General features: G+C 40.1%; 1 protein-coding gene across 1 annotated transcript in view; it reads right to left on the bottom strand.

The window, feature by feature from the left end:
• SVOP (SV2 related protein) overlaps window positions 1–15,864 on the bottom strand; it is a 109,842-nt gene that overhangs the window by 27,835 nt on the left and 66,143 nt on the right. The window contains exons 5-12 of the mRNA XM_063454688.1: window positions 9,078–9,149; window positions 8,279–8,403; window positions 7,352–7,415; window positions 6,349–6,474; window positions 5,492–5,620; window positions 4,892–4,965; window positions 3,917–3,993; window positions 80–187 (exon numbers count right to left, since the gene is read on the bottom strand). Coding sequence (XP_063310758.1) covers window positions 80–187; window positions 3,917–3,993; window positions 4,892–4,965; window positions 5,492–5,620; window positions 6,349–6,474; window positions 7,352–7,415; window positions 8,279–8,403; window positions 9,078–9,149 — 775 coding nt within the window. The remainder of the gene's footprint in view (window positions 1–79; window positions 188–3,916; window positions 3,994–4,891; window positions 4,966–5,491; window positions 5,621–6,348; window positions 6,475–7,351; window positions 7,416–8,278; window positions 8,404–9,077; window positions 9,150–15,864) is intronic.

The following is a 15,864-nucleotide window of genomic DNA, read 5'->3' as shown; positions in this document are numbered from 1 at the left end:
TGGTTTTTTTCAAAGTCTATTATTTATCAAATTTTGTGATATCTTCTGAATATGGTGTATGCACTGTATCGGTACTGACCTGGAAATTCAGACAGAGTGGTCCACAATAAATCTTTGTAATCTTCGACAGTTAAATATTCACAGGCAAGACTGCATTTTGGCTTGACTGTTTTCCTTCGACTAGAAACTGCAAATATTGACACAAAGGGTTATGGGTACAGTACACACAGATAACTGAGGGATAATTAGGGAAATGTACTAAGAAAGCTAAGGATACTTATAGCGCTTATGTTTTACTGGAAAAACAATAAATGTGCCTGTGTAACGGATTCCTCCGCACATAGAAAATGTTATGATAGTATTTACCATCCTGACAGGAATAGTTGTGCCCATATGCAACCATGCGCCCGGATACCTGATAAACCCAGCATGTCTAGGGACACCGGCCGCTGCGGATCTATGTCACTTTATAGCCCCACGACCGCCTACGTTGATCGGAATAACAGGAGGGTTATTTAAACACATTTTTACATTCTGTCATTGCCCTGTCGTGGTTTCTGCCTGTTGGTAATCCGAGAGTGCGTTCTTAATCTTGATATTTTGGTATTTTACTTTGGCTTTGTTCTGACTTCCCTGATTTCTGGTATCCTTGACTTTTGGCTTTCCCTCTTCGTTGTGTCCCTGACCTCGGCATGTATCCTGACTATTCTTTGGTACGTTAAGTCCGGCCATTCTAAGGCCCGGTAACACGTTACCTTTTAGTCCTAGATGTGACAGAATTCTGCGTGCTGGATCAATTAGTAATCCTGACATTGCGACAGGGCCATGAGAGATCCTGCAGAATTGTGTCAACACACAGCAGCTTGCGAGAGAAAGCTAGAGGAGAATGATCACCGTATGCATCAATTAGGCCAGGCTTTTAGTATGCTCCTTACTCAGAAGGCACATTTACAGCCTGAGGCTCCTCCGCCTATTGTACCTCCACCTATAGTGGCCTTAGGCTCCCCCGCATTTTGACGGTAATATTTTGGAATGTAGGGGATTCCTCAATCAGATAAAGTACCACCCTTGAGGCCTCATCTGGTTCATTTCCCACAGATAGAGCTAAAATTGGGTATTTGATGAACCAACTTAACGGTAAGGCCTTAACATGTGCCAATCCAATATGGGAAAGTAATAGGAGTATTTCTTATAATTACCAGGAATTCCTTGTGGAATTCAAATTAACGTTTGAACCATTAGGCAGGGAGGATGATGCCTCTACTGCCTTAATGCATATCTAACAAGGGAACTGGTCTATCTCAGATTATGCCTTTTGAATTTCGCACCTTGGCTTCTGAGGTAGACTGGACTAACAACGGATTAATCGCTGCCTTTAAAAAAGGATTAACTGAGAATATACTTGACGAAATTGTTGCCTAAGATCTACAGAAAATATTAAACAATTTTATTACCTGCATGATGCAGATTGAAAATAGACTTAAGACCAGAGAAATTACTAGAAGCAGAACCAAACGTATGACCTTGTCACTAGCACCTTGATTCTCCAAACCTGTTGTCCCTGACCTCCCGATGCGATCTGAATCTATACCTATGCGATCTGAATCTATACCTATGCAATTAGTTTAGAGCAAAGAGAAAGATTGTCAGAGGCAGAGAGAGTATAGGAGAAGAGAGGGTCTATGCTAATATTGTGGCAAAAAAAGGACATTTGAGAGATACTTGTCCTATACACCCGGAAAACTTCTGCACCTAAGAACCTTAAGGAGACAGGTCTTAGGTTTGATGGATACATCCTCTAGTAATAACCAAAGTGGATTTTTCCTTGACATTGTCGCCCTTTGCAAAAAGAAAAACTTGTCATGCAAAGCCCTGGTAGACTCAGGTGTGGCAGGTAACTTTATTGACATGTATTTTGTTAAAAAACACTCTATACCGGTCAAGGAGAAATCTTCACCTCTGGCCGTTGAGGATATTGACGGGAGACCCACGAGACCTTGCCTATTTGTATCATTATTGGAGTATTGCATAAAGAATTCCTTACATTTCAGATAATAGTTTCACCTTCATGTCCCATCATATTAGGGTTCCCTTGGCTCATCAAGCACAACCCTCATATTAACTGGGCCTAAGGGGAAATACTGGAATGGGGTACAGACTGTCAGGAGGGTTGCATGTCATCTATTACTAAAAGAGTGGGCATCGTTACTTTACCTACTATTACACCCACTACCCCTGAAATACCCATGCAGTATTGATAGGTTAGGCAAGTGTTTAGTAAAAGTCAAACTGATGTTCAACCTCCACATAGATCATTTGATTGTTCCATTGATCTGCTGCCCGGGGCTATGCCTCCTAAAGGGGCGGTATATGCTTTGTCCCCACAAGAGAGTAAAATCATGGAGAGAGTACGTCAGAGATGCCGTAAGTAAGGGACACATACACAAATCATCCTCCCCTGCTAGTGCAGGGCTCTTTTTCGTATCAAAAAAAGATGGAGAATTATGTCCTTGCATTGACTATAGGGCATTAAACAAAATCACCATAACAAATGCCTATCCCATTCCCCTTATCTCCGAATTGTTTGACAGACTCTAGGGTGTTAAGGTCTTTACCAAACTTGACCTCAGGAGTGCATACAATTTGGTATCACGTGTGGAAGACGGCATTTAACACTAGAAATGGACACTATGAATATCTTGCTATGCCCTTCGGGTTATGCAATGCCCCAGCCGTATTTCAAGACTTCACGATGTGCTAAGGGATTATATTTACTCTTTTGCACTTGTATACCTCAATGATATCCTTGTTTATTCCCCGACCTCCAGACCCATCATTATAATGTTAAATAAGTAAAAATGGTCTTTATTGTAAACGTGAAAAGTGCATGTTTGATCAACTTGAAGTACAGTTTTGGGGGTATAACATATCCTCCTCTGGTTTCCAAATGGATCCTCACAAACTAGAGGCTGTTCTACACTGGCCATTACCCAACAGGTTAAAGGCCATTCAAAGGTTCATTGGTTTCTCCAATTATTACAGGAGATTCATGAAAGGTTTCTCTTCGGTAATAGCCCCCATCACCAATATGATACGCAAGTGGGCTAATTGTAATATTTGGTCCAAAGAAGCCAAAGAAGCTTTTGAACTTCTAAAAAATTTTTTGCTTCTGCAGACAAATTGATACACCCTGACACCAGCAAAGCTTTCATACATGAAGTTGATGCCTCCGAAACAGGGGTCGGGGCTGTTCTTTTTTCTGAGAGAGAGTCAGGATACCCCTTTGCATCCTTGTGGTTATTTCTCCAGAAAGTTGTCTCCAGCTGAGTGTACTTATGACATAGGTAACAGAGAACTGATGGCCATTGTATTGGCGCTCAGGGAGTGGCAACATCTTTTGAAGAGTTCCAAAGACCCCCTGCTGATCATACCCAATCACAAGAACCTGGCCTATATTGGTGATGCCAAACGTCTGTCTTCTAGACAAGCTAGATGGTCTCCATTCTTGTCCCGCTTTAACTTTATTATTACTTACAGACCTGGCCCTAAATTTTTTAAAACCGATGCCTTATCTAGACAATTTGACGAAGAGTCAGAACTAGAACAGGAGACGTCAACCTGAGTGTATTATAGCATCTACTGTCCTTTCTTTGTCATCACTATTGCTATGTGCTATCATGTTGGCTCAGTCCCAGGCAACTTGCAATTAACCTCGGGATAAATTGTTTAGCCAGTTATCTAGCAAATCATGGACAATTTTCAGTGACCATATACTGTAATATTTATCATGGTCTAACTTACCCAGCAGCTACTATGAACATGGTTATAAAATCAGACTGTGATTTAAAGTTGGAGAAGACACTGAGACAGGAGTTGTGATTAAGGACACAAAAGGCTAAGAAAGGCCTCTACTTACTGCTGCAAACATCTCCAGCCTGGAATAGCTCAGTAGTTAAAAGGACTAGGCCATAGTAAGAGAAAGCATTGGAAAACCTGAATGGGATTGAAAGGTGACAGTTTTACTGACATCGAAAAAAGATATCATGACATTCAAATGCATTAGAAACTCACAGGAATGCAGTCCTCTTGATATGTTTTCAAATAGAACAGAATTGTTACACTTTGTACTTATGTCTGCCACGGGGCTCATGAAATGCTCTACACTTTCGCAGAGAGTTACTTGCCCAGCTCTCTTAATTGTAAAGAAGTAGAGACATGGAAAATAATTAGCAAAACGCCGTTCTCCCTGTCTCGAAATTCTACCCTGTGCTGTTCCAGAAACCTTTGGTTTTTAAATGATATATAAAGAACATTGACCCTTACACTCAAACAATAACAACGTTACAGTGGTATACTCCACTTTATTAGTGTAATGTAAACACAATAAAAAAATGGGGGAAAAAAAAACCAAATAGCTGATTATGCATGTAGTCTTTTAAGGGTTTTTTATTTTACTACTTTTATATTGTGTTTGCACTATACTAATAAAGAGGTTATTTTCTTTTTATAGCGCAGGAACTTTGTTTTGGTATTGTTGTGGAGTGGAAGAGTCCATGTTTTTATTTAGTTTTATATTTTACCTAAGAGGTTTGTGGCTGTGCACCCTGTAAACAAAGTGTGAGGACCTGAGTGCCTGTAATTATTATTGTAATGTATATTGAGTAAACTTACAATATTATTAAGGAGGGGATTTAACTACAAATAAGACAAACTATTACAAATGTTGACAGGCACAATAGGTTGATAAGGATATACATTCACATGCTGTGTGTGTATATGCTGAGGTAGCACACTGGATAATTTTTCTTTTTTTCACTTTACCCTGCATATGTACAGTACAATTCAGAAATACACCAAAACAACATGCAAATCATATGGGATTTTCACTTACCATATGAACCATAGCAAGAGAGTTGTACATCTGAATTGAGGTGAGAAAAGGTCTCGCATTTTCCCTCGGTCCACCTTTAAAACAAAAAAAATCTTACAATATTATGATACATATACTTTCAAGTGATAATAAATACATTTATTAAATAGATACATGAATAATAACTGGGTGGTAAAAAACTGGTAAATAATACAGCAATATAAATTCAACATAAACTAGTGAGAGATGTATGAGAATGTGTGGAATGCATTTTGTCCATTAAATGTGGTAACGGCACAAAATATTTATTGCATAAATATTTGTTGTTTTTTTTAAGACCTAAATACCTTCCAAGAATTTCTCAAAAAGGTTGTGCAAGAGAAATATTAGTTGTACTATTAATATCTGGTGCATAGGGGAAGCACTAGGATACCAGTTACACCACTTGTTGTATATTTTCACTATATACGAAACTATCATAATTTCATCTTTTCTTTCTTATAAGGTTGTGCAAGAGGTCTAAGATATAATTACTTGTGGTGGTCTAAATAAAGTGTGGATCCTTAGCTGTTCCATGCACGATTCAGCCCCAAAAATCAAAGTCAGCTATATAGTACAGACCTGCCTTGATACAATAAGTTTTCCCAAAGGCATTGGAGCTCCATTCTCAGTTGCTATGCGCTTTAAGGTAGCGATGGCCTTCTCTTGGTTGCCGGACAAGACATCATATCTGGCACTTTCTGGTAACCACTGAAAGAAAGCAAAAATTAAGCTTGTGTTAAGTACACAATACATAGAGGGAACAATCTAATGTTCTAAGTAGTGGTGGATCCAGGGGGAAGCACCAGAGAAAATGCTCCCCCAGACAAGCAAGGGGAATTGAGGGCGCACTTAAGGTAACCCTTACTCAGTACCATCCAGGTAATTAAAAAAAAAAAAAGAGTCAGGATCGCCACTCAATAAACCTGTTACAGAGGAAAGAGGTTATTTCATGGATTTTCCAGGAAGCAAGGAGTCAGTGTCATTGAAAAACTGCACGCCTAAAAATATGTAGGTATTTGTCAAAGGAAGTATATTTGTAAGTTTCAGTATGTGTGTGTGTGTGCATATGTCTGGGTCCACCTTTTAGAATCTGTCACAAAGTCCAACAGAGCTCATACCTGGTTTACGTTCTTGAATCCACCCCTTGTTCTAAAATAGAGTGACCCTCACATTTCACATGAAACATTTTTCTCAACACAATTTCTAGCACAGCGCAGATAGATATTATGGGCATGGGCATGGGCAGACATTCATAAATATGAAACAGTTCATCATGTTTGCACACTGAAGGCCACTGTTATATGTGCACTGACATATACTGTCATTTCTGGAGATTAAATATCTAATAATAAAGACGTATGGTTTAAGAGTTATTCAATAGTTTTGTATTCTTATTTCAGAGTAGAGAAAATAGAACTGCTAGTGCTAACACTTACAAAACACAAGATGGCAAACAGCATGAGAGGTAGGGCAGAGAAGATGAGAAGCCAACGCCAGCCCAAAGTGGGCATCACAAAGATAGCCAGAAGAACTTCAAACACAGTCCCAATTGCCCAGAAGATCTGCCAAATAGAAAACGTGAGTTACACAAGCCTGCTGCTCTCTGCCAACACAGAGTCAGTAGACATGATTTGTAAAAGCATTGGGTGACTTGGTTCTCACTACTGGAGCGAGAAGCAGTGATTTACATTTGCAACATATGGTAAAGACAAACACACTGTCACTGATTCAAAAGCCATTGACAGCAGTTGGTACTACTCACATATCCTTAACAATATTTATTTTACATCCCAGTACAATGCAAACAATGCAAACATTATTACATTTAGTGATATTAGGTTAAATACACAAGAAAAAAAATACACCATTTACCCCCAAACTGACTTTTTTTCAGATTTCAAGCAAGTTTTGCAAGATCTAACATATTGAATTCCCCAAGCAGCAACCTCAACAGCTACTTTATATATGGGAGTACATAGGGAAATTGAAAACGTATTCATTAATTTGCTTCCCCCGTAAGACCTGCCATCTTACCCATAATATTTATACACAATCATATACATTTAAAACTTTACCATTGAAAAGGTATGGTTTAAGCATCGTTATGCAGTTATAAAAACGCAGCTTCAATAATAAAACACAGCTTCATTAAACTACCGATCAGATTGCCACTAAGGTAATGTTATCAATGATTTAGCTTGATTTAGCTCTAGGGTAAGGTTTTAGGGGAGTCGAAATTGCCTGGCTAAGAATCATGGGAGTTAAAGTCGATAGGACCTTGGACCTCAATTCAGCATGGGGGACACTGCTGTGCCTATGGGTCATTGCAACATCTAATACTTATAAATAATGTATTAGATACATTAATACAGAATAAATCAACTTGATTTTTAAAAGGATGACATCTAAAGATCTAACCAATTTCTAATAAGATCTTACCTCAATCAACAGTATGCACTTAGCGCGAGCTTTCATAGGGAGGAACTCTGCATAAAGTGTTACTCTGGGGAGAGAGTGTGACATGATGAATTAATGTACGAGGAGATAAAAGACCCATTTTATATAAACATATTTACTAAACAGAGAAATTGTCAGAAATTGTTGTCCATAATGTAGAATATTACATATTCTATATGTTCCTATTCAAATACATATTAAGGTGTGGCTGTCTAATGGGTTAAAAAGAACAGATGGTGTTTGCTATTCTGTACCATGAGGACTCTGGAATGTGCGGTAATGGAAGATAGGGGATGGGTAGGGTCCTTATATGGGGAGTTTCCTTATGTGGACAGAGTCTAAAAGTTATGACTTAATTTTGCCTATAAAGGACTGAGGACAAAAGACCATGCTCTCTTCCTCCTATGATCCGCTGTCCTCTCCTGGTGTGTTCCTGACTTGTTGATATTAAGACGACTACTTAAGATCTCTTACTCTCTGTAACATCGTTAAGAAATACGATCTGTTAATTATATTATTGTTTGCTTTTGAAGTAGAATAAATGCATATTTTTTTATAAAGATCGTCAGATTGCTTATTAGTATTTTTTGGTTAATATAGATGTATATTAACCTGGCGGGCCTTTAACCAAAGAAGATATATCTATATATAAAAGACTTATTGAACTGAGAAATTACAGACCAGTTATTACGCATATCATCCATATGCAGCAAATCCATGTTCTTCTTTAGACTATAAATGAAATGGTTATAGTGTATGTGATTTTATTCCAAAATCAGTGATATTTGTAGATGATAATATTTTATTATGCTTGCCTTATCTTATAGTTTTTCTGAACCTCTACTCGTTTAGTTTTCCAATTTCCAAAGACTTTAACACTCAAGAGTTCTTTGTAGACCGTTAACTTACGACTGAGGTACACCACCAATCCCAAAGCCAACTAGCCCACGGAGCACGAGAATCCAGCTATAGACCGGGGCAAATGCACTCAGAATCCCATAGTACAAGGTCCAGAACACACTGATCTTCAAACCCTACACAACAATGGACACGAAGGAGGGAGGGAGAGAATGTAAGTAAAGAAAGGGTGTTAGAGAAGCACAAGTTATATTACCAATAATTGACTACAGGCCACAAGCACCACAATTCACATATTTTGTAGTAAAGAGATCTATAGATTTATTTATGAAACAGTGAGTTTTAACCAACCAAATATGTTTATGCTCTCCCCCCCCCCACCCCCCTTTTCTTCTTTTATTAAAGGGACACTACACTATCCAAAATGCTTAAAATAAAAATGGTCTATTTAGTAGATATATCCCCTTTGAAAAGATGCATGCATTTACTTATGTATTTTTTATTGGGGCTATATCTTAAAAAAGCTTGCAGAAGCTGCAGATCTCTTGTCTGCACCTTGGCAGACTTGCCAATACAGCTCAATGAGGAGTCTTGGCAAAGCAGGTGCTCTGGGCAATTGCTGACTCTTGTGTCTATTTCCACTGAGCTAAACAGCCAGGAAGTGACAGAGGTTGTTGTGTGATTGACAGCCAGGGAGGTGTAACAAGGTTAATTCATATATGTGCCATTTATTTTGTCTACCTTTTGTAAGATTAAAAAGAGCACACACTATTCACAAATAAAGCACTTCAGCATGATAAAGTCCTTTAGGTGTTTGGAGTTATCCTTTAAATAATGTTTTATAACTTACAGTCTTCCTGCCATACTGGTCTGAAACGTTTCCCCAGAGAGTGGAGCTGGACATCATTCCAATAAACACTACCTATACAAAAAACAGAAAAGACACCTCAGTAATATCATTTCTTTATACAGCAGGGATGTGTATTTACTAAACAGAGATTAATAATGAGGTAACAACCAAATTGCAATGATTAGGCCAAAATAGGGAATCAGAAAAAACTCTCTAAATCCCTTTCACATTAGTTTAGTAGATCCATTTTGAACACTTTCACTGCCAAAGGATTAACATGTGCCAGACCAGATGATTATTAAATGCAACAAAGGATTACGTTGCTGCTGATTTAAAATCTCAGTTGAACATATTTTGAGTGGGTGGAATACTTATTTGAATACACACAAATTCTTCAGCCACTTCTTGCTATCCGACACCTGTGTTGTTGCAAATAAAATGCCATATTGTAATGATCTCATATATTAAAAAAAATCAAAAAAGACATTCCATAAGATGTATATATATATATTAATAATACTTACATAAAAGCTGAAAAGCACAGATTTTCATTATTATTAAAGGGTTACTCCAACCTCAATTGCCACTTCTGCTTTTAAAAGTGGTCATGGTGGTAACAATCTGCAAGTGCAGAGTTTCAGCTTGAAATGCTGCTCATACAGAGATATCTGTCATTTTGTGCCAGAAGCTAGTTACACCCCAGCACATGTGATTTAGGCTTAGGCAGACCAGAACTCTGCCAGTTCTGTGAAAAAATTATTTCCGTCATGGCAGAGCTTGACTGCCAAGGAAGCCAGACGTGCTCTGCAAGAGCTCCTGCATCTGGCCCTGATAAATCATGATTTATACCCGGGCCACCCGTTAATCAGACCGCAATAAGCACTCGTCTTGTCAAGGGGTCTTCGGTGCACCGTTGTTAGCCTGTCTGACCCCGAAACATCCCGATTGTGGCTTGCGGCCTACACGAGCCCAAGCTTTGGAGAGGCGGCTGCTCTCCTTGCTTCCTCGTTGACTACGTGGTCCCGGTGAACAAAGCTGTCCCACCCCCTCTGGACTGGCGGGATTATCCCGGTATTTACTGGCTAACACCTCTATCGACCGTAAACAGCTGCAACCTCACGACTCTTGATCACGGCTGACTCACCTAAGATGGCGGACACGCTTCTGCTCCACCAGTCTGGACTGACACAGCCCATGGAGACACAACGAGACACTGCTGAACACATGCTGGAGTGCTTGGATGCAATATTTGCTGGCTTCTGGGCAAAACTGGAGGCTTGTATTATGGCGACACCTATTCAATCTCCTGAGGGACAGAACCCCAAAGAGATACCCTACATGCCTGCTGAAGGCCCAGCGGTTCATGGGAGACATCCTGCTACACAAAGCGGCATGTATAAACACCCCTCCCGCACAGCCAAAAAAGAGAGAAAGCGCAGGAAGCCAGAGCGGCAGGCAACGCTTCTCCATCCTACCCAGCAGCATGGCCGCCACTACTCACCTCAACCACAGAGATCCAGACTCCCTCGCCCTAGGCTGAACTGGCATGACCCAGAGGTCGCCCCCTTATGCTGCCAAGTACACAGAAACATTGGCCCATGGAAGTCACAGTCCTCCCTGTTTCGCCGTACCACTGAGCTCGGTATCAAGCTGTCTCATCTCATTTGGACTCTAAGTGGCATAGGTTAAGTGACCTAGGCAGACTCCTCACCAACCCAGGGTAGTTGGTGCTTCAGCCAGTTATAACTTGCTAGCATGTGTTATTTTCTAATAAGCATAGAAAACCAAACATATTCTTCACACTTAACTGCACGTGTTCAGATCTTACTTACATTATAATTCTTAAGTGCGCTTATACCATGCTATACGTTTTCATTGTTAAAGGAACACTCCAGGCACCCAGACCACTTTGAGGATAGCCGAAGATAGGGGACTTTGAAAACCTAACAGTCTATCTTTTCCAACTGAATCTGGTACTTAGTTAAAAATAATTTACTGATCAGAACTCTTGATAGCTTTCCACAAGTCTCTCTCTCTCTCTCTCTCTCTCTATATATATATATATATATATATATATATACATACTCTCATTCACCATTCATGGGATATATCTCCAAGCCTATTCTTCTACCAAGAAAGGTAAATATGCTAGTTTAATTTAATTTAATTTGAATATATGGTTCCACATTCCATACCTGCAGGTGGAATAAATGAACAATATATTTATTGGTAATTTGTCAAGTTTAGCATATCAAGCTATTATCCAGAGATATTCACTTATCTGAATTTAGGGGTAATTAATCTTTAATCAGGAAACTTAATCAGCTGCAGTGTACAAATTTGATTAAATTATTCTTATTGGTTTACTGGATGGAAAACGGAAAATAGTTAATTGACTTGTTGGTGTGAGAAATATTGTATGTTTTTTTAGTTGCAATATTAAAGGTGTTTTTCCTGTGAGAATTGTAGCCAGCAGTGAGTAAGTTAACTCAGTGTGATTCAGACTGATAGAAAAAGTTTACGACTTGAAGCTGTGCGTCTGTGCGATGCTGTGATAAATTCTGTGTAAGGAATTTCTAGCTGAATGCTGAAGTTTTGTCTTGTCTTGTTAAATTGCATTTATGTGGATCTAACAATTAAATTCTAGAGGAATTATTTGTAATTTTGCATGTAACTCCTTTAGAAGTTAAATTAACATATGTTGCTATTAACCTATCTTTAATTGTATCATAACTGCTTCCATATTGTATACTTATGTTATATCAAAAAAATTCACTGATATTGTCACACATGGTACATATTATTATTATTAATTATTTGTCACAATAAATGATATTTTAATAATCGGTTGTGGTTAATGTGTGAAATACAAATACTCTAATAAACGTACTCCAGGGTCTATAAGAGTTAAAATAGTGGGTAACTCTTTGCTTTGAATCATTCAAGGGGAAACAGTGCCAATATATCAATTTCTGATATTAATAAAAGTTATTAAATTGGGGGGCGGGGCATGACAGCCAAGATGGCCGGTCGTGCTTTCTGAGAGCTCCTGCAATAGAAGGCACAAAAACACCAATCTTGCACGAACTACTGGTGCCAACACCAAACGGAGCCCAGAGAACGACACAGGACCACAAGGGGCACACAATGATCCCTGACCCGCGTCGAAATCACCTGAACATGCCTGAACCGGCCACGAGGCCTACCTCGGAGCGGAGCCTGCAACTTGGGGGAGACGGCTGATCCCCTGACACAGGCCACGCTCGCAAGCAAACACTCAGCACGGCCCTGCAACCCCCCCCTCTGGACCGGTGGGGGACATCCCGGTCCTCGCTGGGGGCGACTACCCCCGCACTACAGCCTGACCACAACGGCTTCGGAAAGCACCTGGGATTGAGGCGAGGATGACGCCCAAGCAACCCGGAGAGAGCACAAGAGAGCCAAACACGATCCTCACTGTTCAAGCTGACTACACAGCAAGGCTAAATAAAATCTTTGCGGCATTCTGGCGCAGGCTGGCACAGTGCCTACACATCCCAGCTGAAATCAAGTGTGACAATCACTCCTCACCGCAACCACGAGGTGGGCACAAAATGGCCGGCGCAAAGCGAGCACAACAGAGCAAACGTTCCTGTCCACCCCTACAAGCCCGACCGCAATCTCGCTTAACCACTCGGAGTAACAAGTCTCCTTCTGGGCAGGGGAGCATACCGGAACAAACTCCGACACACCATCCACATACCTACAGGAGCATCGGGAGAACGAGGCACGGAGGGCCCACGGTCCCCCCACGTATAGGAAAGGGACCCGAGGACACAGGGAAGTGCTCTCCGCTACAACCCAGACAGGAGGATCCGAGCAGGTACAGCCCCTTCATGACAGCCGGTCGGGACAGAACCGACCGAGGAGTCCCCGCAATACACCCACAGCACCCTGGAGAACACTCACCCAAGAGACTGTACTACTCTGCAAGCAGTCGACCATAACAGCTCCCAGCCAGACACCTGCATCACCTGCAACACCCACGCACCCACGCACAAGCGGGGCATCGGCTGAACGGGCCACACTGGTGAGGAGAGGGCAGGTCGGAGGACTGACACACGAGCCCTGCATACTCGCAAACCGGGACTTTCTCCTGCAGACACCGCTGACCAGGTCTTGCCTAGTATGCACCCCTCAGAAGCACCTGAACTAATGCTACCTTACGTTAGTTTATATTTTAGGTTTGCATACATTACATGTTTAGTTGATGACAATATGTCGCTGATTTAATGCCATGCCTACAAGGAACCGTGTTCACACTTTCAGCCAGCTATGCAGGGTAATGACGGACCTAATTGCACATTAGAATTAAAGCTTGTTGATAGACCGAAGCAGGGTGACTATACCGTAACCCGACTCAGTGGATGGGCGGTGCTAGCCTGCACTCGGAATGTTTATGTACCTATAGTATGTTGTTTTCCATGCCTAATAGCCTAAACACCTACAGTAAAAAGCGTCTAGACATAGCTATGTAATCTTAAGGATATAACTGTTCAAACCTGTTTATAGCTTAAATACACTACTGATAATAATGCTTAAAGAACATATCCCCTAATGCTGATACTTGTATGTCGAATCACTAGACTGACTTACCACGTTTTAAAAATGCTAAAAAAATGTGATTACAATACATTGCCACATATGTAGAAACCTGTGATATTGCTGTGATTATGCTTGCTATTGTGGCAACCTATATCATCTTGTCAAACCATGCACAACAAAAATAAAAAATTCTCAAAATGTTATTAAATTAATTCCTATGAGATTAATTGTATTGGACCACAGACATGAAGAGGACGACTTGCCTTAACATCAGTCAGTGGAAAACCTGCACTGGAGTTGTGGTAAGTTTTAAACATTTTATTGCATGCTAATAGGGCTCAAACAGTTAGAATTTAAATATTTAAAAAAAATAGTGTTGCAGTAACCCTTTAATTTTTATTATATGCTTGTGCATGCGCAAGAGTACAGCAGTGACGTCGCCTTCTGGCAGTTATGTTGAAATGGACCCAATAGAAGAAGATGGAGGCGCCGGTGAGGGACAGGTTCAAGTAAGTAGAACTTACCTTTGCCTGCCCCTCCACCCTCACCCCAGTCACCGGATCTCCAACGGCAATGCCACTCCAGACGGTGACAGTGCTGTTTAAAAAAAGGTTTGACAAAGCACGGAATAGAAAATACTGTGCTGATAAGACCCATATGCTGCATGGCCTCTGGATATTTAATAAGTACTGTAAAACAATTGAGAAAAGAAAGTAAACTCTTTCCAGCAGAAGTGGTAATGCTGCAGAACAGATATAAAAGCCTGAAGTAGATACAAAATCTTAAGTAAAGCCTGTGCTTTTAGATGGAACATGCTAATACTAAGTGGTACTTCTGACTTTCATTTGCTATCAAAATCAATATTACTATCTATATTTCTTTTATCTATTCAGTAATCTGAGCTGACAAAATTTAGTTAAATTAAAGATTACATAATGGTGGATTAAATGTGCTTTTCATTGAAATGAGAAAAAAAAGGATTAGTTAGGAAATGGGCAACAGCTGAATAAATGCGGCCATGGATTTATGTGACGGGGAATAAATACAAACATTGGTACAGAAAAATAACATTGCAGAACAAACCCAGATCAGATAAAGGGAGTAAAACGGTTTATATTGATAAAAAATGCAGTGTAGAAAGGTAAATGCAGCAAGGTCTCTCAGAAATTATATAAATCTCCATCTTTATTTTAGGTTGTGGATCTAAGGTGTGATCATTCAGATTGCTCCTATCATAATTCCTATATTTCTATTACTGAGATGTTTTGTACCTACAAAAATATAAATTTTAGTACTGAAACCTTGTAAATGAACACAGAACCCTCAAGGGTTATCTCCCAAGAATAAAAGTTGTCTACATCATTATAGCCCATTGCCGTTTCCTTTCATTATTCGAGCCAGAAGCCTCCTTTCATGATTATAAACCTCAGTAATACTAAAAAGCGCCCTTACTGCTTGCCATGCACCGGGTCTCCTGTCCTTGCTTTGTACTTTGAAGTGGTAATTCTGCTCAAAAATAAATAATTATAAATAAGATAAATATGCATTATGAATTAATGAATCCCAGAAGATTTTCTGTGACTAATTAATGAAATTCATCCATCTATGATTACACGGGCTGCTGGTTGGCATTTGGCATATGGTTACTTGCAGTGTGTTGCATACCAAGGTGTATTAGTATCGCTAGTGAATTATTAAGACAGTGATGGTAAACAGGCAGAACTCAAACTTCTTCATTGGTACTTTGCCCTTTCTAGTAAATTATATTTGTGTACGGGATTATGAAAAGGGGCGTACATTCCAAGTAGGTTTAATTTTAACAAATAATAGTCGGTTGAGGTGTGCCGAAACCGACGAGAGGCTAGGCCTGTAAAAAAGAGGGCCCGCCTGGTTATAATGATATGTGAAGAGGGTGTGGTGGGAGGGGAACTTCCGGAATCGACGAAGACAGGTGAGGTATAAATTACCAAGGGCCAAGCACTCCAAAACACTGCTGAACTGGGCCAATATATATATAACACCAAGGCCCTCCTTAGCGCCCGCAATTAGACAAACCCGGCCGCCCAGCGTACCTGATATATATATATATATTTCAAGGAAATGCTCACACGTGCACAGAGCACTTTGTCAATGTTTCAGTCTGCTGATGAGATTTTTATCAAGATGTTATAATATCTAAATCAATCTATGACACAGTGCGAAG

The sequence above is a fragment of the Pelobates fuscus genome, chromosome 5 (assembly GCF_036172605.1).
Source record: "Pelobates fuscus isolate aPelFus1 chromosome 5, aPelFus1.pri, whole genome shotgun sequence".
NCBI lineage: Eukaryota > Metazoa > Chordata > Amphibia > Anura > Pelobatidae > Pelobates > Pelobates fuscus.
Note: the sequence above shows the minus strand (reverse complement) of the source record. Positions and strands in the feature narration are given on the sequence as shown.